The sequence below is a fragment of the Cyanistes caeruleus genome, chromosome 17 (assembly GCF_971803275.1).
Source record: "Cyanistes caeruleus chromosome 17, bCyaCae1.hap1.1, whole genome shotgun sequence".
Classification (NCBI taxonomy): Eukaryota; Metazoa; Chordata; class Aves; order Passeriformes; family Paridae; genus Cyanistes; species Cyanistes caeruleus.
The window spans coordinates 2,534,138-2,555,131 of record NC_141717.1 but is presented as its reverse complement, the minus strand read 5'-3'; the positions used below and the strand labels follow the sequence as shown (position 1 = coordinate 2,555,131).

At 44.4% G+C, this 20,994-nt stretch overlaps 1 protein-coding gene and 1 long non-coding RNA gene across 16 annotated transcripts in view; one reads left to right on the top strand and one right to left on the bottom strand.

Annotated features, from left to right (window-relative positions):
• DNAAF8 (dynein axonemal assembly factor 8) overlaps window positions 1-20,994 on the top strand; it is an 88,231-nt gene that overhangs the window by 4,425 nt on the left and 62,812 nt on the right. For all 15 annotated transcript variants that reach the window (XR_015277316.1, XR_015277314.1, XR_015277317.1 and 12 more), the window contains exons 3-10: window positions 994-1,107; window positions 1,759-2,241; window positions 4,179-4,275; window positions 4,616-4,754; window positions 5,606-5,752; window positions 6,137-6,205; window positions 7,788-8,141; window positions 9,961-10,120. Coding sequence is in view for 10 of the 15 variants with exons in the window: in XM_086854238.1 (XP_086710364.1) it covers window positions 994-1,107; window positions 1,759-2,241; window positions 4,179-4,275; window positions 4,616-4,754; window positions 5,606-5,752; window positions 6,137-6,205; window positions 7,788-8,141; window positions 9,961-10,120 (1,563 nt within the window). In the remaining 5 variants the exon portion in view is untranslated. The remainder of the gene's footprint in view (window positions 1-993; window positions 1,108-1,758; window positions 2,242-4,178; window positions 4,276-4,615; window positions 4,755-5,605; window positions 5,753-6,136; window positions 6,206-7,787; window positions 8,142-9,960; window positions 10,121-20,994) is intronic.
• On the bottom strand, window positions 18,931-20,344 carry LOC111935872 (uncharacterized). Its single transcript, XR_002867890.2, has 2 exons — window positions 20,249-20,344; window positions 18,931-20,166 (listed from the first exon to the last, which is right to left on the bottom strand). It is a non-coding gene; the product is annotated as an uncharacterized LOC111935872 (long non-coding RNA).

Sequence of the window (20,994 nt, the reverse complement as noted above, 5' to 3'; positions counted from 1 at the left end):
AGACGTTGTTTGCATTCTGAACAGGAATCAGGGTCCTAAGGACAATAAAAAGCCTGCCTGGCCCTGCCTGGCCTCACCTGGGGCTCCCAGCAGCTCTATTTAAGCTCATCTCTGGCCCATCACTCCCTCTTTGAGCTCTTTAGGGGAGTTTTGGGTTCTAGTTATGGTCTTGCCTGAGCCAGACTTTCACCTGTGAATTGATTTTCAGTCTTGATCTCTGACCAGCCTCCTCACTCCAATATTGCCCAAGGAGCTGGAGTTGTGCCTCAGCCTGGTTGCTCCCCCTGGTCTGTCCTGCTTGTTCTTCTTGAGTGCTGTGGTACTGGGCTTTGCCTGGTGAGGCCTTGCCTTTCCAGTCCCTGAGAATCTCAGAATGGTTTGGGTTGGAGGGATCTTAAAGCTCATCCCGTTCCACCCCTGCCATGGGCAGGGACACCTTCCACTGTCCCAGGCTGCTCCAAGCCCCATCCAACCTGGCCTTGGACACTTCCAGGGATCCAGGGGCAGCCACAGCTTCTCTGGGCACCCTGTGCCAGGGCCTGCCCACCCTCCCAGGGAACAATTCCTTCCCAATATCCCATCCATCCCTGCCCTCTGGCAGTGGGAAGCCATTCCTCTTTGTCCTGACACTCCAGGCCCCCTGTAAATATTGAGCAGCTCTGCTCTTGCCTCTCTGATGGTGAATGAGGCAGTGCAGAGAATCACTGGGAACTTCCCACACTTTCCATTGCTTTTTTTCAGCAGGATGTTTGCAGTCAGCCTTCATGGGAATTCAATGTTTTACATGTTTTTTACATTTGCAGCTTGCTGAAATGGGGGGTTAGTGATTCCTGGGCTACCAGACTGTCTGTAAAGGTGTGACTGCAAGGAAACTTCTTGTCTCTGCACTTCAAGAGGTGCCAACATGGGAGTTGTCACTGCAAACCAGATATTCCAATATCAGTGAGTATTGCAGTTTCCTGTTTAATTTCTCTTTTTTTTTCCTGTTTGCAGTCTGATTGTGAGAGTGATGAGGAGCTTTTCATCTTCCAGCGGGACCTGCCAAACTTAATTCCGGACCTGTCAGAAGAACTGATGATGTTTTCCCTGGAAGACTCCCAGGAGCAGGTTGGGACTGTTGTGTGTGGGCTGTACTGTCACCCCTCTCTTCTGGCTGTCCCCAGTGTGGGCAGCTGCTGATGTCTGACCTATTTGTCTGAACAGAAAAAGCTTAGTCCTCAGTATTTTCTCCCACTAGAAAACAGAAGTTCTTTTCTCTTTCTGCAGTGACCCTTTAAAGTTTTCTCTGTTCTTGAGATTTTGGACCTTTTTTTCCCATCTCCTGGAAGTTTTTATTGTCCCTTCACTGTTTTTCTTTCCTGTGCACTCATTAACACTGTGAAATCTAGAATATGAATTAGGACAATGCAGGAAGGAGGAAAAGTATGACATTTACTCATTGAACAGCTTTTCTGGGATAAAATAATCACATTGTTCCTTCAGTGAAGATAAATCCTTGGAATCACAGAATGGTTTGGGTTGAAATAACGAGGACATGTAAGAAAAAGTAATTTAAAGGATGTTCAGCAGCTCCTGAAGGAAAAGTTTCTGGAAAGTAAACAGTCTCAGTGTTTCCCATGCGGGATATGGTGTGGGCTGTTTCCATATGGTGTCTGAGTTGGAGCTGTTGCCTTCCTATCACTCTGTTTTGGTTTATTATCAACTTCCAAAGCTCAGGGAAATTGACTTTCTGTGTGTTTGTGCTTTCTCTAACTGTAGCAAATCCAGGAGACAGAAAGGCTTTCATGGGAGATCTGGAACGGAGACCTGGAAAGTTTTGACTTTCAGGAAGAAACAGATGGTGCCCAAATCATTGCAAAAGAAGATGTACAAGTGATTAAAGATGAAGCTCCTGAACCTGCCAGCCAGACTGAAGAAATGCCAAGCCAAAAGAGAGCTGTTCTTGAAGAGTCTCCCTCAGATTCCACAGATCACCTTGAGGGGAAAGAAATTGGCAGGACACAGGCCAAGGAAAAGGGGAACTCCTGGCTTAATACAGCAGTGTCTGTGGAAGAGCTGTTCAGTAAAAAGGAGAGAAAAAAGCTGATAGAGACAAAAATACTCTCCAAGGTCATTGTGAAGCCATCCCCAAAGCAGGATGTCAAGCCTCCCTCCCATGGTATCAACAATGGTCTAGGAAGTCTTGCAAAGGAAGAAACCTCAGCTGAGCGTCTTGGAGAAGCCACCCATTTGTCACTGCAGGCAAGTGGCCCTAAAATAAAGCTTTGGGGGGTGCTGCAGGAGGGGTGGGGACACAGTGCAGTGCCTGCACAGTCCCACTGCAGTGAGGAAATGAAGTGCCCAGTTCTGACACACCACAGGGGCTGTTTGGTTCCACAAGCACCAAAAGCTGTCCCAGAGCTGTCAGTGCAAGCCCAAGCAAAAGCTGTGGATCAACAGCAAGGAACTGTGAACTGTTCAGGGAAGCCAACCATAGCATCTGTCCCTGGGAAGGCAAGGAGTTTTCCCAGGCAGACTTTGCAATAACAGGGAGTTTTCTGGCCTTCCAATGGAATGCTGGAGGTGAGGAGGTGTTTAGGGTTGTTCCTGGAGTCCTAAATCTCACCCACCTAAGGCAGATGGGATGGGCAGCTCAGTGTTAACTGTGGCCCAGAGTGGGGGGGTGGTTCTCTTCAGCACCGAGTTACAGATCTGCCTGTATTGATTTTTAAGTTCATTAGGACTTAATCAGCACAGAACAGGTCCTGATCTTCCTGTTCAAAGCCTTCCACAGGTCAGAGTACAGACATTTCCATTCCCCTTTCATGTATTCACAGAAATGAACTTTTTGATGTTAGAGCTGTTCGAGTCCAGGCAAATCATGCAGTTTCTGGCCTGAGTTAAATTGTGCTGCATCATTGAAGGACATCTTTTTCATCTGGGTCTGGATGTAATTCCTAGCTCACCTCATAGAATTCAATCTCTGTTAATTCAGGAGCGCTATTTGCCTTTCAGAACCTGTTTGATATCAGTGACTTCAGTGAGCTGAAGTCTGGTGCTTTGGGGTGAGTTCTGAGACCAGGCTCAGTGTGTTCTCACTTTCATTTGGAAGGGGGTTGTTGCTCCCCAGCTCAGCCAGGCACCTCAGTTTGTGTCAAGTTGCTAAACCTAATATACAGTGTCTTGTTGATTCCTATCAGTTCATTTGAATTTTTTTTCCCCTTAAGTTCCTTTCTGTATTAGAAATGGAATTGTGCAAACCTTCCTTTCCTTCTGGACCTTCTGGAACTTAAACCAGTGCTGCAGTGTTAGAATAGATCTAATCAAGGTTCAGATATGTGTGAAGATTTATTGCTCAGGAAGGAGGGAGAACCTTCTCTCCAACAAGAGGGGCAGATGCTGGAGGTTTTACAAGGTGAAACTGCTGGGTTTGGAGGCTGCTGCTGCTTTTTTAAAGGCCATGAGTGGTTGTGTTAAATGCATGTTTGTGGCAGTGGTGTCATTGTCATGACTCACAGCCCCCTTCCTTCCAATGAAACTTGTGAGCACTTCTAATTCCTGGTGATGATATTTCACATGGGTGTGGATTCTTTCCATCAAAACTTCAGTTTCAAATAATGCTCAGAGGGGAAAGCAATGAGTGCTTTGAATGCATGTGGACTTTTGTGGCAGCCTCTTGTACCTGAGTCAGGTGAGTGTGCCCTCAGCCAGGGATTGAGAGCAAGGAGATGGATGATCCTCTCTTCAGGGTGGGGTGGGCAGCTGAGATATCATCTGATACTGACTGTACCCAGAGCAATGGGAATCCACCCTGCTCAGAAGCTGGAGGGGGAGGAAAGGGCTCATCTCAAAAAAACTGAAGAGCCACAAGTTCTCCTGTGGGTGGCAGTGAGAAGTTCTCACATTATTCAGGATCAGAATGCACATGCTTGACCTTGTATCAGGTCACTTTTTTATCTGTTCCACTGTCTCCAGTGATTTTTTGGAGTCTTATCACAAGGGTTCATTATTCTCAGAGAAAAAGCCTCAGCAGAAGTAGCTGAAGCAGCTGGAGGGATGCAGTGTCTGAAGGGATGTAATAAATGCATTCCTTTCCTTACAGCACTTCCTGTGGAATTGCTGAAAGCAAGCTGGCACTGAAATTAAGGGTGGTCTTTTGGGAGTAAACTTTCCATCACATTTCTTTTGTCTCTTTTCAGAATATTGAGAAATGGGATGTGGACAAGAATCTTGAGGAGCTGGAGCAGCAGGGAGATAAAACTTGTTCAGAAGTTGCTTTCTTCCCAGCAGATTATGGTAATATCACTAGTTGAAAGTGCATAAAAGTAAATAAAACTCAGGTTCCTGTATTTAAGTCATTCCCTGCAGCATAATTTTGAATGCAGAAATCACAGTGGGTTTTTTAAATGCTTCTAAAACATGTTTAATTTGCTTGCCTCAAGATTTCATCTAGGTTTCTTAGCCTGAAGCCAGTGCTTCACAGCCTGCCATGGGCCAGACAAGCCAGTTACAATATTATCTTTATCCTTCCCCTGCTGGCAGGCTGTAGGAGAAGGAACAAGGTGAACATGGGGAATATTGGGTGATTCCATGGCAGAAGACCACAAGTGATGATTATTTTGTTGCTCTTCCACAGAGACTTTGAGGAGGAAGTCTGAATATGAGCTCATGGAAAGGCTGGGAGAGCTGTGTGCCAGGCAGTCCAGGGCAGCATCCCCTCCCTGTGGGAGGCCACCAGCCAAGCTCTGCTCCTTCCAGGGACAGCAGGACAATAAGTAGGTTCTTTTCTGTCACATATCCCAGCTAATCCTGGATGCCAGAATGGATTCTGGGGAACTCCTGGTCTTCCATAGGGGTTTTTCTCCATAGCCTTGCAGAAAGCTGATATTGGAGTTGGAATATTCAGCCATTCATTTCCATTTGATGATAAACACCTTGGCATTCTCCATCAACCTTTGTCTAACCCTTACCAGACACTTGGGATAAATGGGAAAGGCAGAAAAACGAGGCTAAGCCAATTGTCCTGCTCACCCATTTTTGTCATCTAGGGTACCAGTTTCTCTTACTGGTACCTCAACTGAGCAAAAATACACAGGATGATTTTCTGTGGGTATCAGTGAAGATGTCAGTGCTTCTTGGGGGTTTCTGTGTGAAGGAAGAGCATTTTCAGGCTGTTCAGAGGGAACAACATCAAGGGTAGCAGCACAGAGGAAATAATGAGTGAAAAAGTGGAGGGGAACTCTCATTGCCAGAGCAGGGAGAGCCACTAGGATGATTTGCACTTTGTATGCCTGGGAAGATAAAATGGAATTGCCAGAAGAGGAAAGGGGAACTTGTTCTTACACTGAGATGTTAAAAGCTGGTGCCTGCCTTTGTTCTCCAGAACAATTTGGTGGTGTCACATTTTGAGAACTAAATATCCCTCTTCATCCTGCCTGTGATGTGTGTTCCTGGGGGAAGCTGGATCCTTGAATTTTGATAGCAGGCAGAAGCAGAGTTGGAATCTGTGTGGTAGCCAAGCACAAAGCTCCTTTCTCAGTCCAGTGTTGATCCTAACCCCATCCCTGCAGGATTCCTTGGGTGGATAAGGCAGAGGATATGCTGAGATGGTGTTTTCTGTGTCTAGGGATGTTGCCTTGCTGTCATCCCCACCAAGTTCTCTGAGGATGGACAGGATGAATTTCCAGGGCCTGCCAAAACCTGCAACTGTGTTCATTGATTTGAGAGATGCTGAGCCACAAAAGTTAGTGACAATCCCTGAAGAGGAACAAAGGTAAATCCTGGCTGTAGTGGGAGTGAGAAATAAGTAATAAAAAGTGAGAAACTTAAACCTTTCTGTATCTCATACTTGTGAAATGTAACTTTAAAAATGTTCTTTCACACCTCTGTCATAAGAAGAGCCCTTGTAGTTAATAAACAGATAATAAAGAGGTAAACATTTTGGTCTAGTTGCTTAAATATTTGAATTTTCTTTTTGCTGGAGTAATAGTGGTGAAGAACTTTCCACAACACTGGAGATCTTCCCTGGAAATCTCTCTTCCTTCTTCCTAATTTTCTAAATTTTTTCAAAATGTTTTTCTAAATCCTAGAAATGACCAAGAGCCAACACTCAACTGGAACAGGGTTAATTAATTAATATGGTCTGATTGTTTCACAGTGCAAGTGACAGCTCCTCCTCTGAAGAAGAAGAGACTCTGATAATTAAGGATGAAGCAGAAAGGAGAATGTAAGATTCCTTACCAGGACTGTGTTTCAAGTGATATGATGTTCATTTTTTTCTGAAACTCAAATAATTGCCCTGACAGTGATCAGAGTGAAAGTTTGTGTACTTAAATATTTCCATTCCTGATCTTCACAGCAAAAAAACCAAAAATATGTAAAAGCCCAGTATAATGGAAGTGCTCCAGTGTTGGCCCCAGGAGTTCACTCTTTTCCTGTTGCAGGGCAAAGCTACCAAAACTAGAGAGTTGTTGATCCTTGAGGCAATATTTGCACCTGTCCAGCTGTTTGGGACAGCTCAAAACACAGCCAGAGGTGCCCTGGGGGCTGGAAAATGTGAGTTTTTCTCCAACCCTGTGTCAGTGACACCAGAACTGTGTTTGACATGACACAGTACCAAGCTTTGGAAATGTAGGGAGTTGACTCAGACAAACCTTTATTTTTGGAAATAATAAAATAGCCTAGAATGGATAGAGATTTAAAGAGAATATTGACTACATTGTATGGGCAGAGACCCTCCCAATTCTCCTTAATTGGAGGGGAAAGGGGAGAGAGTGTGATGGGTGGAATCCTAAAGTGTAAATTCCTCAGCAGGCACAGATGTCAGCCTTTTATTGCTAAACTCCTGGATTGATATCCATTAGAAATTTGTTTAATGTGAAGCAAAGATGTCAAATTGAACCATCTTCCTGCACTCATGCTCTGGCTTCCATTTGGAATTCTGCAGCCTGGAAGTTCAAACCACAGCAGGGCAGGGGACAAGCAGAGCATGTGTCTTCTTGTGCCAGCCTCTTACACTTCTCTAATGGTTTGGGAGAAGAGGTGATTTGTCAAGGAACAGAGCCCAAACAATGTAATTTAGAACATCCAATCCAAAAGCAGTAAAAAGCAGGGACAAGGGGATGTTTGGGGAACTCTCCCTGGCACTGACACAAGTTCAGTGTAAATCTGCAGAGAAGAAGAGCAGAGCTTGGATTTTGATTCACCTTAATGTTGCACAAATGTAATGCCTGGCAAATGCTGCTCAGTTCTGGTTTTAAATACAAAAATCCTCTTGGTCTCAGCAGGGCAGGATTCTGATCTCATTCAGCCTATCCAGTTTCATTTTTATCTGGAACAAATCGTTTAACAGATTATGTCATGACAGGACCTTCCACTACCACAGTAATGTGCTTGCTGACAGTTCAGCAGTCTCATTGAGGAAATTAAGCCAAACATTCAAAAATTGTAATAATTATTGGAAACACTTTGTGCCTGCATGCACATGAACCCCAACCCCTGTATTCAAAGGGGACAAAAATCTATAGGCTCTGATTTCCATGCCAACCATACATTTGTTCAGGGCTCTTCTGGAAGGTGTTTGTGTTGTGCCTGAATACAGAAGAGGTAAAATTGCCAGGAAGATCAATTTTGTGTTCTGGCTCTGTTTGTGTCACCTGAGTGCTGGTGCTGCTGTCACCCCCAGTTATTATTCCTGTAGGTGCCCAGTCCTTGTTTTGAGCTCTCATTGTATGAGAAGTTCCTCAGAGATTGTGTTTATTCCTATAATGCTTTATCTTGATGAAATCAGGTTTTTATTTCCTTTGCAGGAGGAATTGCTCAGGGAAGAGCCTGTTACTGCAACAACTCCAAGCAGCCCGTAAGGAGGCCTTGGAGCATCTTCATAAAGCGTCTGCTCCAGCTGAGAAACTGCATCCAGAAAGGCTGGAAGACAGAGGTTCCTCTAATAAAAGTCAAAACCAATCTTGTAAAGTGAGGCAAGAGATAAATGAGCTGGTTCCCAGGAAACTGATGAGACTGGAACCAGGCAAGGAAAGTTCCTCCTTTTCAAGCTGTGGGGACAACAGAGCTCACACAGGGAAAGAGAACAAAATGGGAGCTGAGAAGATTCAAAATGCAGCAAATGCTCCAGAGTGTCATCTAATTACAGCAGAATTGCCAAGGTATCCCACAGGAAAAGTAATCAGTGGGTTTGGATGTGGCTTCTCTAATTGTCCAGGATTAAAGAAAATTGCTTCCCTGGGCTGTGAGTTGGAGCAAGAGGGTGTCTGGTTTTGTTACCTGGGAAGAACAACAGGCCTGGCAGAGTCTGCTGGAAGGTTCAGAGGCAGCCTCAGTGGGGCCTGCCATCAGATGAGCTATGGCACTTCTGACACTGGAAACTGAGCCTTTTTCTTTAGCTTTTATTCTACAGAAGAGGAGGATAACTCAGTATTGATCTCCTTTAGGAACAACAGCACTGAGATTTCCTAAGCACAGCTTCCTAGAGAATAGGTCTGGAAGGGTCAGTCTCCCTGTGCCAATAAAGAGTGAGGTAAAATCTAATATCTCCTGGCAGATCTTGATAGAACTTGGTCTTGAAATCCTCAATGGTGAGGATTCCTTGACTCCCAGGTAGTACATTTTGCTGTTTAATTATCTTTAGAGTTGTAAAGCTTTTCATTAAGTCTAATTTAAATTATCCCCTCTCCAATTTAAGCTTATTTTTGTTGTGTTCCCAGAAGGGATGGAAAATTGTTTATTCTCTGTCTCAGTTTAAAATACCTCCTACAAACTGGAAGATGTTTTAGTCCTCTCTTGTAATTTTTTTCTTCCAAACAAAGGAATTCTGACTCTTTGCCAAAAAGAAAAATGCAAGATCTTGGAATTACAAAGTGCACCCATGAGGAATGCCGCAGGAATATCTTGGAAAGCTTTAACAAATAGAAATAAGAGTGATATCAATTGAGGAAATTGCAGAGTTATTTGGGCCTTTGCCTCCCTGGGCTTAGTTAAATGTAGTATATTCTGCAGAAGGTCTAATTTCAAAGTGAAATCAGGTGGTTGCCTTGTGCACCTGCCCAACTGTTTGGGAGAGCTCCATTATGCTCCCTTTTCAAAGGTTATATCCTGCTATTTTCAGAGTGAAATTTAACATTCTGACTTTGACATATGAGCCCTGGAAAGAATCAGGATCTGCCTGCTCTGGAGACTATTACTGTGTCAGAGTTAAACACCTGCCTGCCCTGCCACTTAGACACCTCAGCTCCTGTGTGCCTCCTTTCAGTGGCAGGTGGTTGGTTGCAGGGTTTTTTCCCTCTGGAATTCCTGACATTAAGCTCATTGCTTCCATCAGGAACACAAAACTCCATTTTGATTACCTGTTAGCCTGAGATGGCAGCCCATGGCCAGGCAAGAATGTGGGTTATTTACTTTTTCTGAGTGATTTTAACTGATTTCAGTTTTCTCTCTTGCTATTCTAATTATTGCTGGGGCACGTGGGGCTGGAAGGATTCAGAAGAAATTGAACTTTGTGTTTGCCATGGAAATGGCAGATGAAATCTTTCTGCAGTCATCCAGCTGTAGAAAGATGGGAGGTCTCAGGGTCAGGGGAACTTTATCTCTGTTGTATCCTATAGCAGATAGGAAAGGAAATGGGTCTAGACTGGGAATCTCGGTGTGGAGACGGGGAGTGACACATCACAAACACATCTCTGCTTACAGGAGTTCTGATCTCCAGATAGATCATCACCACTTATCAGAAGTTTGATCTCTGCTCCTTTTCTTTGAGTTTTTTTTCTTTTTAGAGAGATTATTTCATTCACTGACAAGTTCTCATGTCCCCACACAAACACCAGAATTGCTTTCTAAATCTATTTTAGCCTTTCATGTCATGATTCCCCCTCAAGTATGTGTTGTAAATAGGAGAAGAAAAAGAAATGCAACCAGATGAACAAGGGGCTTTTCTTCCCAAGTGAAAAGCTTAATCTGTGTATTTTTCAGGAGAGAAGGAAGTGAAAGAGAGCTATCCCAAAAGGAAGAGGAGATGAAGGAGAGGCAGAGGAGGTGCAGATTGCAGGAGCAGCTGGAGCAGTGGCAGCCTCAGCGCTCGGTGTGTGGGAAGCAGCCCATGGCAGAGAACACCCCGCTCCTGTTCCACATGGTCAGTGGCTCAGGGTAGGCTGGACCTGAGGGGCTCCCTGGGAGCAAAATATCATTTTTATTGCATTGTTTCAAATCTGTTGGTTATGGAGCACCATTAGCTGAGGAGAGGAGCAGCCCTACAGCTCTTCTCTCACACTGAGGGAAAAGAATTCCCCACTTTCCTGTGCAGGGAGAGCTCTCCAAGCAGCTGCCCTCCAGTTCTGACCTGTCAGGGTTTGCTGGAATTAATGGCCTCAGTGTCATCTACTTCACACCAGCCAGAGTCTCCCACATGATTTTTCATAACTTTTCCTAAAAAAAGTGAAATCATTTGACTGTCTCTGCGGAGTTCTGTCTTCTTGTCTGCCCCCAGCAGCTTTAGAGTTCACTTTTGTCAATTGGTTTTGAGGACTGTGGGTTTAATAACAGGATTTACTTCTGATTAAGGGGTATGAGGTGATCCTGATTTTAGCCAAAGCCTACCTATGGCTTGGAGGACAGGGCTGTTGTTACTCCTCAGAAGATTTATCTCTGTCCCAGCCCTTAGCAGGGGGGTTGGAATGAGATGAGCTTTGGGATCACTCCCAACCCAACCCATTCCATCATTCTATGACAGGCAGTCCTGCTTCATCCATGCACTTCTGCTGAACACAAGGCCAGGTGAGGAGGTCAGAGGAGGTGAGAAACTGCAGAATCATCATGAATCCACCATAATGATTTATTTGGGCTAATGCTAGTAATAAAGCTCTTTTGTCAGTACAAAAGTTGAAAGACTTCACAGTCCCAGATTTGGGGCTGGACCATTTGGGTTTGTTTTGTAAATTGATTGCTGTGGTTGTGGAGATTTGAAAGCTCATTTTATTTAGCACTGGATTTGTCATTGAGGAGGAGTAAAGGACTAAAAAGCTCCCAGATGAGTTTCCCTCTGCCAGTCAGCTTTGACAAGGACAGCACAGTGCCCAGAGCTCTGATTTGGAGTGTAAAGGTTGTGGATCCTCTGGATTTGCTCCTCCCTGGCTGCTGGCAGGTGCCACCCAATTCCAGTTAGCTCTTATTAAGATGCAGACACTCACTTGCTCCTCAGAAATCCACGTGGGCCTTGCTCTCTCCTTCCTGACAATGCACCAGGCAATACAGAATTACTCTGTGTTTGGTCATTTCCCATATTTGCTGTGCTGATGCCAATAAAATGAGGATGGGCTTGGTCTGGAGCAGAGCTCAGGGTGGATCTGTGCTGGAACTGGAGTTGTAATTATTCCCCTAAGGGATGGGATGATGTTCCAGTCGTGGCAGCAGGGACAGGAGCATTTCTCACCAGCCCAGGCTCCTGCTGCTGTGCAAACAGGTCTCAGTGCCCAGAAACAGGGGCTTGTTACACACTGACAGGACAAGGGACAGCAGGCTTTAACCTGGCAGAGGGCAGGGCTAAGGTGGGATTTTGGGGACAAATTGTTCCCTGGGAGGGTGGGCAGGCCCTGGCACAGGGTGCCCAGAGAAGCTGTGGCTGCCCCTGGATCCCTGGAAGTGGCCAAGGCCAGGCTGGAGCAGCCTGGGACAGTGGGAGGTGTCCCTGCCCATGGCAGGGGGTGGAATGAGATGATCTTTATGGTCCTTCCCACCCAAACCATTCCATGATCCAAACAAAGTGCCAACCTGCTCCGGGGGAACCTGCCCAACCTCGCCAGGCACTGATGGTAAAAGCAAATCATCACAACCCATAATAACCATGTTGTCTGGGCAACTCTGCTCTCAGTTCTTATTCAGAAATATTAATTATTAAAATTAAGACTAAAAAAATGTATCAACATCATCTATCAAATACAACAGTCCTTTATAACATTACTTGAAACTCGCTTTGATAGCAGCATTTTTTTCTTTGAGTTTGAACAGGGTTTTCTTTTCTTTCTTTTTTTATGAACACAGACAGAAAAACTTGACTGTTTTGACATTTAAAACTAAAAGCCCCTGTAATTTGGCAGCTATGTCTCATTGAAAATATCTAATATCTATATATAAACACACATTCAAAGGATAAGCCCCAGTGTTTGACAGAGTAGCACACTTGCAAATTTGTTTTCTAAACCCTTTGTTTTGGCAGTGATAGATGTTCAGATCTGGAACACTTGTCACAGTTTCCAGAATTCCTCTGACCATTTATAATGTACATAAATAATTGAATTGAATAATAATCAGAGGGAAAGTTTAGAAAGTCTGCAATTACTGTAGCTGAGGTGCTGGGAAAGATTGGCAAAGGAAATTTAAAAAGCTGCATTAGGGTTACATTAGAGTTCTTGTCTAAAATGTAAAAGCAGATTTAATGTGCTGTCTCCTTTCTCTTAACCCAGTTCAGTCAAACTCTGTCCTCAGCTTCACTCTGAGAGTCAGGGTTGGGGAGAGGTAACTTGAGAGACTGAGAATTCACTTCCAGGGGCACTTCAGCTGCTGAAGAAGGGGCTGAGATCCAGTGGATTTTCAAGACATGCAGGTGCCAATTTCCTGGGAAATCCATGGGTTCTTGCTAAGAATTCTGCCTGTCAGGTCCATGTCTGTAGATGTCTGAATACTTGGGCAATTTGGCTCACCTCTTAGTTTTAAAAATAATGCAGGGAAATACCTGATTTTTTTTTTTTTAATGCTATGTTTTGGTTTTAGTTTTGTTTGTTTTTATTTTCCTTCTCTGCACCACCCAAACTTTTGGTGAAATTTAAGTCTGGCATGAGTTGATTTCTTTTGAAATTGGGCCCCCAACCACATTTTAACCTTTGGATCTGGTTCAGAACTGATGAAGCACCTAGGGTTCTGTGAAAGCCAGCAGAGTGGTGGTGGGATCCTTGCTGTAGGGTCAGGATGAATTAGTAGTTTAGAGGAACAGCAGAGGGTTTGTTTCATTATTTGAGCGGGGTTATTGATGAGGGAGACAGAAGGAATGCTCACAGGATGTAAAGCAGTTAAATGGAGGATGTAAAATGAAATGGGTTTGATCTGTCACTTCATTCATCTTGCTTATTATGATAAGTAACTCAGTGCTGGTGTTGTTTTCCTGTCCCACTCCCATTAGGTGGGATCCAGATAATGGAGGTAACTTTTGCCAGACTCAGAGCTGAGGAGCAGCACAAGCAGGTTATTCTGAGGATATCACAGCATCCCAGACTGGGAAGGAACCTTAAATCCCATCCTGTCCCACCCCCTGCCATGGGCAGGGACATCTTCCACTCTCCCAACCTGGCCTTGGACACTTCCAGGGATCCAGAGGCAGCCTGTGCCCAGGCCCTCGCACCCTCACAGAGAACAATTTCTCCCCAGTATCCCATCTAACCCTGCCCTCTGGCAGTGGGAAGCCTCTGGGGGACACAAAGCAGGACCTGCAGGTACAAGGCAGGGCAGTCCTTGCCAGCAGGGAGGGCAGTGCCATGGTCCCAGAGGAGCAGCAGAGCAGCTCCACTGAGGGTGGCAGGTTGGCCAATGTGTGGGAATGAGGAAGGTCCAGCATGAAGGGCAGAAAGCCAAAGCAGGGACAGGATCCAGGGGCAGCCCAGTGATCATCCAGGGGGCCTGGAGTGATGGAACAGGGCTGAGCTGGAGCCACAGAGCCACAGCAGTCAGTGCAGGTGAGGGAGGTGAGGCCAGGCAGAGGTAGAGCTGCTCTGCAGCTTGTCCAGGACCAAGGGAAATGTCTCTGCTGAAAGAGCAGCTTCACAGAGCTCCTTTCCCAGCAGCCCCATCTGGAGTGAAAATCTGAGCTTGTGTCAGACCTGGCCTTGAACACTGCAGCCAAACCCCTGCATGGCACATCCAGCCCTGGAATTCATTTACCACAGAGCAACTGGAATTTAGCTTGTACTCATCTCTTTTATTATTAGGACGAAGTAGGTGTTTTCAGCAGGGCTTCAGCTTGATTCTCCACTTATTGCTTTATCATGATATGGCAGAACAAGATAATGCTGTTGGAGAGCTATTAGGAGCCACCTTGTAAGCAGCCCCTTATAAACACAGTTTTATCTCCCTTACACAGCCAGAGTGGCTGGGAAATGAATGTGTTGATTCATACTGAGACATCTCATTTTTCTTGGCATTCACAATCACTTGGGCTAACCTTGTATGAGTAATTATGTTACCATGATCCTCATCTCATTGCAGCTTAGCCTTACAGCTGCCTTACAAAACAAAAACATCCAGGCACAACAGAGTCATTCTACCTTAACAAACAGATGATGTGGGTACTTTCCTTTTCCATCTTGTAAACACAGGCTCCATCACCTTTTTGTCAAAATCAGCAGGTTCTTTATGTTAATGTGCTGTTGATTCAGCTCCCTGGTGTCAGGGAGAATGCTCAACCACAAGATGTTCTATTTGCATTGCCACAAAATTACCAATATATTATGGTCAAATCCTTCCTCGCCCTTTGATGGCCTTGTTCTCTCTTTGATTTGATATTTCTTCAGGGGAAAATCCCCGACAAAATCCATATTTACCATCCAGAATGATGCTGAAGTGCTGTACATTCTGCTGCTGGGACAGTTGCCCTGCATCAGCACGGTCTGCCTGAAAGCAGGGATTGATTTCCAAAACTTGTACAAGTATTTTTAGTTCAGTTACTGGCCCCAGAAGTTATTTTTAAGTAGGAGGTGCCTTGATCTGCAAATTGTCAGTGAAATTCTTTTGATTCTTTACCTGTCTTCCTTAAATAGGTGCCTGTGATTGCCATTGCTGTTCCATGGGTGTTTTGATCTTTTTAAGGCAATGCTGCTGACATCAACATTGGAAATTGCCCTTTCCTTCCATCTCTGGGTTGTTCAAGGACATTGTGGATCCTGGGATCCCAACCCAGCTCCTCACCTGCTGGACCTGGGCTCCTCCTCAGCTCCACTGGAGCTGCTCACATGGCTGCACTGAGGTGATGGCCTCAGCACTATTCAAAAATACACCACTTTTATTGCTGGGTGGAAAATGAATAAAGGAAAAGGACTATAATAAAGTCCAGTTAATGTCTCCACTTAAAGAATGGACAAAGGCCTGATTAACCACTTATGAAGGAATAGTTTTTGTGCCACTTCCTCACAGAAATGCCAATTTATCCCCCAAAATGTGGTGCAGTACATCTATTTGGAGAAGCTGAGGAAACCTATAAAATCTTTTTATGATTATAACGATTTTGGGGCACAGGAGTTGAATTTTTCTATTATCTGTATTACTCTAAAGGTGATCCTGGTAGTATAAATCACCTGTGATCAAATGTTTTCATTGACTCCAGACCAAAGCAACTGCATCTGTGTGAATGTACTTATAACAGCATTTAGCCTTTACTATTATTTTAATATAGCTTTAAAAAAACCCATTAATTGTAAAAATCACCAGTTTACAATTTCCTACACTAATTTTTTTCGGACACCAGAGCTGAGTTTGGGTTTTCCTTGGCTCCAGGGGCTCTCCCTGTTGGGCTGATGCCAAGGTTGTGGCCAGCAGTGCTGTGCCCAACAGCCACCAGATGGCCCCTGAATTCCTCCTTTTTTTTTTTTTCCCTGCCAGGCATTTAATGAGTTCCTGAAACAAGATTAAAATCTCTTGTACTTAATGAACCCTCTGCCTCGACTCAAGAAAGGCTTAAAAATAAACTAAGGCAATTAGAGATGGAGTTAAACTTAGCACACAGAGACAGAAGGCCAAGATTCCTGTTTGTGCCACCAGCCCAGCACACAGCATTTGGAATAGATGGAGGATCCCAAGGAAATGTTTTCCTAGCATGGGTGGCTGGCACAGGGCCTGTGTTTCTGGCCTCCTCTTCATCTCCCACATGGTGCCAGGGAAAGCAAACGGGGGGATTTGCTGGCACAGCACTTTGGTGGAGTAGCTGCTTCCTGGCTGTGGGAACAAATCCCAGGAGCTGAGGCTCAGGATGGCACAGATCTGACCTAAGGATTTGCCTGGATAGACAAGCAGAGTGCAGGCCTTATCTGTCTGTGTTGTAAACACCTCCCTCCACACAGGAGGAGTTTGCTCTCCATGTTCCCAGAGTCAGGAATGTTATGGAAGTGCCCAGGCATGTCTCTCTACTGGGAACAGCGAGAAGAACGACACAGACTCTCTTGTGAGTTGAACAGGAGAGTTCTTTCTCTCTTTCTCTTTTTCTCTTAAGGTTTATTACCTCAGGTCTTTTTTATAGACCGATACATGAAAGTACAGAAAAGTAAAACTCTTATTGGTTAGTGAACTAACACATCACCATCATTGGTCAGTGGGGTTCACCACCCCTCCACCTTCTCTTGCAAGAATACAAGGAACAGACCAACAGCACCTGCAAGGCTGTCTTCTATCTCTGAGGATGGTTTTAATTCCTCCTTATGACTTCCCAGGCCACTTTCTCAGGTGAGACTGAGAAAGCTCTGCGGCCAGCAATTTCCACAGGCACCGTGCTCCTGCTTCACAGTTAGCATCCATACAGGCACTCTTAGGGCAGCCTGTGCTTCCCTTCCTCAAGGCTCCTCTCCCCAGTTCTGCTCACACCACCAGAGCAGGCCCAAGAGCCACACAGGAAAGCTGCTTTCATAACTTTTGGCTGCTTTAAGAGGTTTTCCAGCCAAATTGCTGTAGAAATGCTCAGAACCAGGAAATTCACCTGTGCTGAATCCAACAGGATCACCAAAAAACCCTGGAGACCCTTCCATGTAAACCTGGAGAGCCACTCTGATGGCTCCCAGGGGCTCCCACATTTGTGCTTTTTCCAGCTGTGGAAGGAACTGAAGAACCAGGGCTTTACAAAGCAATGAGATCTTGCAGTGCTCTTTCCCTGACTGCAGTTTGAAAAGGCCCCAGGATAATGTGAGATATTTAATCCTTTATATTCCTCGCCATATCTTGGAAGTGATTAAAATGAGTTTAGGCTTATTCTTCAATACACTCCTGCCTGAGTTTGACAGATGGGAACATTTGTTGCTGTTGCTTAAGGGAAAGGTTAATACAAGGAAAAGGAGCAGAGTTTCCAGGATTCCACACATGAACTTGCTGCCAGTAGAGGTCCTGAATACTCCTCCATTCACATTAGCAGGATGTTCACATTAAACTTGAAGACAATAATGTAAAATGTCTGTGAGCCAAATTCTATTTCTCATCTCAGTGAGGGCAGGAGGGCACAAAACCATCTCTGGGCTTTTTGTCTCCTCAGGTGCAGCTCCGTGCCAGGCCCTGTGCTGGCAGCAGGAAGAGCTGCCCTGGCTTTGCAGTGGCTCTGAACAAGTGCCAGTCACGTTTAATTACACAGAGAAACAAACACTTTCTGCCGTGATTCTTTCTCTTGGAATCAAAATAGAATTCCCAACTCCTGGCCTTACCTCAAGGCTGTGATCACTGATGCTATTTGTAGATGAAAGGAAGCTGAACCTGTCCCTCTGTTTTTCCAAGGGGATGTACAGGCTTGTCTGTTAAAGGAACTGCAGGATTTAAACTGTGCTCCTGGTTTTTCTCATGCCTTCTTGTTCAACATGGACTTAGTCTGGGCTCATGTTCCAAATCTCAGCACACAGGGGGATAAGCTTGGTCACAACTTGTAAACACATTATTCCACAAATACTCATTATGGGGCATTATTCTCAGTGGCAGGGAATGGAATTCAGGGCTTTATCTGAGATTATGGAGTGGAAGAATCGTGCAGTTATTTTTATTTTGCAAACATAGAGCTCTACCCAGCCCTGTGCCAAGCACCTGGAGTTCCCAGCAGCTTCAGGGAACACTGTAAGCACTTAGCAGTTCTCAGGTTCACAAAGCCCCAAATTCACTGGTCTGAAGGGTTGTCTGGAGAGTGTTTTATAGCTGGAGGGAAGAGCACAGAGCTTGGGACAAACTGGATACAATCCATTTTAACTGGAAGCTGACAGCCTGTAAAACAAGCACTTTAGCTCTGCTAAAACTTCATGATAAAGCAACTGAGCAGAGTTTCCTCCCCCAGACCCTTTATTTTCCTTAATTTCTTTGGGGATTTCCGTAGAGTATCAGAAGAAATACATGAAAAAGATAAATAGATGGGAAGAAAAAACAAGTCTTTCCCCAAGCTGATATATATATGGTGAATCACAGAACCAATCCCAAATGGTTTTTGTTGGAAGGGACCTTAAAGATGGTGTCCTTCCAACCCCCTGGGAATCTCCTGGAGTATCCAAGTAGAGCCATTTCTGTAGGATTTAAACCCAGCTTGGAGCATGTGCCAAATACCAGCCTAAATTTCACATGGCTGAGGACCAATTCCATAATCTGTCCCAGCATTTCCAAGTGACCACATGCAATTCCCTTCCCTTTGGAGGGTCTGGAAGTCCTGACACATTTTATGTCTGAGGCTGGAATCTTTTGAAGAGCAAGTTGTGGAAGATGCAGATACAATCACACTGAGGGGGCTGAGAGGCCACAACACTTCCAGGAGCAGGAGAAGGAACAGAGGTTAATTTTGAAAGTTTGTTGATGATCTTACACTCTTCCTCTTCAGAGCACTTTACAGAGTCTTGAGAATTAATCCAAGTAGACAGGGACCAAGATAAGGAAATATTATCCTCACTTTACAGTTCCACAGAGAAATACTCCATTCCAGAGCCAGGACTGAGGCACAAGTTCCCGATTCCCAGTCTTGTGCTCACATGAAATGTGTAAGTAATTAAACTTCCTTTACTCATTTCAGCTGCTTCTCATTAACCAGGAGTACAAACTCATTAGAGGAGGAACTTTTTGTTACATGTGCTCAGAACACCAGCACAATGAGGCTGGGAATCCTTCTGAGCCTCTCCAAGTGTTACTGGAGTGTAAACACCAATCATGGAAAAGGCACTTCTCATTTTTAATGATTATGTCTCAGAAAGCAAACAAACTCAAATAAAACTCAGTATTACTTTGGTTTAAATTTTAATGCATTTCTCAGGTCAGTGTTTACCTGAGCTGAGCATTTTTCAGAAAATTTTCTCACTTCTAAAAAATAAAGAAGACATTGTATGCAGGAAAAAAACCTGCTTGTTACCAGTTATTTGAATTTTTTTTAAAATTTGTTGAATTTGAACCAAAAATATTTTGATCCTGTGAGATCCACAGCATCTCTCTGCTAACAAATCCTATGGACCAGATCCTTGCCTGCCATGGAAGAAGGTTTATCCACATCTTTGATAGATGAGCCATTAACTCCAGTGAAGCAGCTGAGAATTCCCTTAGTGCAGTTAAGAGGTTTTATTCTTCATAGCAAGACTAAGAATAATTGTCCAGAGCAAGAAAATATTCAGCAAAGACATTTTCTTTATTATTATATTTTTAACTTAAACTCTCATGATCTGGAGTGCCCTGAGTGAATTGAAAACTATGGAGATCAGAGCAAATAATGCTCCATTACACAGCTCCCTGAGTCCCTGCAATCTCCCTTGGCAGAGTTATCTGCTTTGGAGCATCATAATTCCTCCATTTGAGCAATCTGAGGCTCATCCACATGAGAAATTTCAATGCCATCTTGCCCCCATCATGTTTTTTAGATCCATAACCTCAGCGTGATGCTCAGAAGGGCAGTGATGCCACAGAATGACTCTGGTACAGAAATGCATTTACAGAGAGACCATTCAGACCATTAAACATCCACTGCACTCTCCTTCTTGTCAGGAAAAGTCAACTTCCTAATTCCAGAGTGTTCTGCCAGTTGCAAGCAGGAACTGCAGTTCCTCCTTTCGTCATTCTCACCCGTTGCTCCCACTTTGCAGTGATAAAGCAGTTTTTTGAATGGTTTCAGGGTTTATTCCATGCTTTAATGTGGAGTTTCAAATCATTTACCAGATGGCATTGTCATCATTTTTCCTTCCCCACAGAATGAAAATGAACAAACACTTGACATTTCCAATATGTCTTCATCTAAAGCAAGAATTTTTAGAAGCCGTGGAATAGTGATAATCTGCTTTGCCCTAGATGGCCAGAATTGTTAAATGTGCCCTAAAAATCCTACATTTCCCACATGACTTTGTGGAAAACAGGGATAAAACCACACAATCATCATGGTTATGCCTTGTACCACGAGCTCTGTGCACGGCAGAGCAGGAACATGGAATACCAGAGCAGCTGTGGAATGAGAGGGGAAGGTTCATTAGAGAAATTAGCTCGAGCTGCTCCAGCACTTAGAAATCAGCTCACATTTACAAACCCACGGCAGATGCATCGTTTGGCAAAAAGAGTTCTGCAGTCAGTAATTTGCCATTCATCAGGGATTGCCTCTTAAATCTGGGATCCAAGCTAGGGTGCAGATGACATAGGAGGATAAATTTAGATGGGGCTGAAAACAATTATTTTGATTAAACCTCCAGCCAATGAGAGTGACAGTCTTCCTATTCCTCCCCTTTCCCCTCACTCACCCCTCTGAGGTGGAGATTGTGTGAGTTTAACCTCCTTTCCATGCAGGGATTTTTGGATGGAGCTTTTGCTGCTGCAGACTCTGTCCAGTGGAGTAGGGAGGGTATTTGGATGGAATGTGCTGCCTTGCTTCCATGTTAGTGTTGGAAAAAGTGCTGGGAGGGAAATATTGAAGTTTTATTTACCTGAAAAGGGGAGATTGTATCTATTAAAATAAAAAATTGTTTTTTCCCTTGCCTATCCTGCCACTGGTGTGACTCCTGAGACTGGATGAGTTGATTCTGCTGGGAAATCTTGGTGAAGTTTGGCTCCTAAACTTCTCCTTGGCCATTCCAGCCTCTCACAGCTTTGACATGAATGTTTCTCAGTCTTTGAAGCTCTTTGTCCAATCTAACCTGGATCTGTAGGAAGAGTAATGCTAACTATTTTAAAAAGCATCAACAAAAGCATCATTTAACCACTCAGAGCTATTTTATTAGAAATAAAACTATGTTAATCTTGGCTGGCAATCTTGTGCCCACCAGGCCTTGGCTTGCTGTC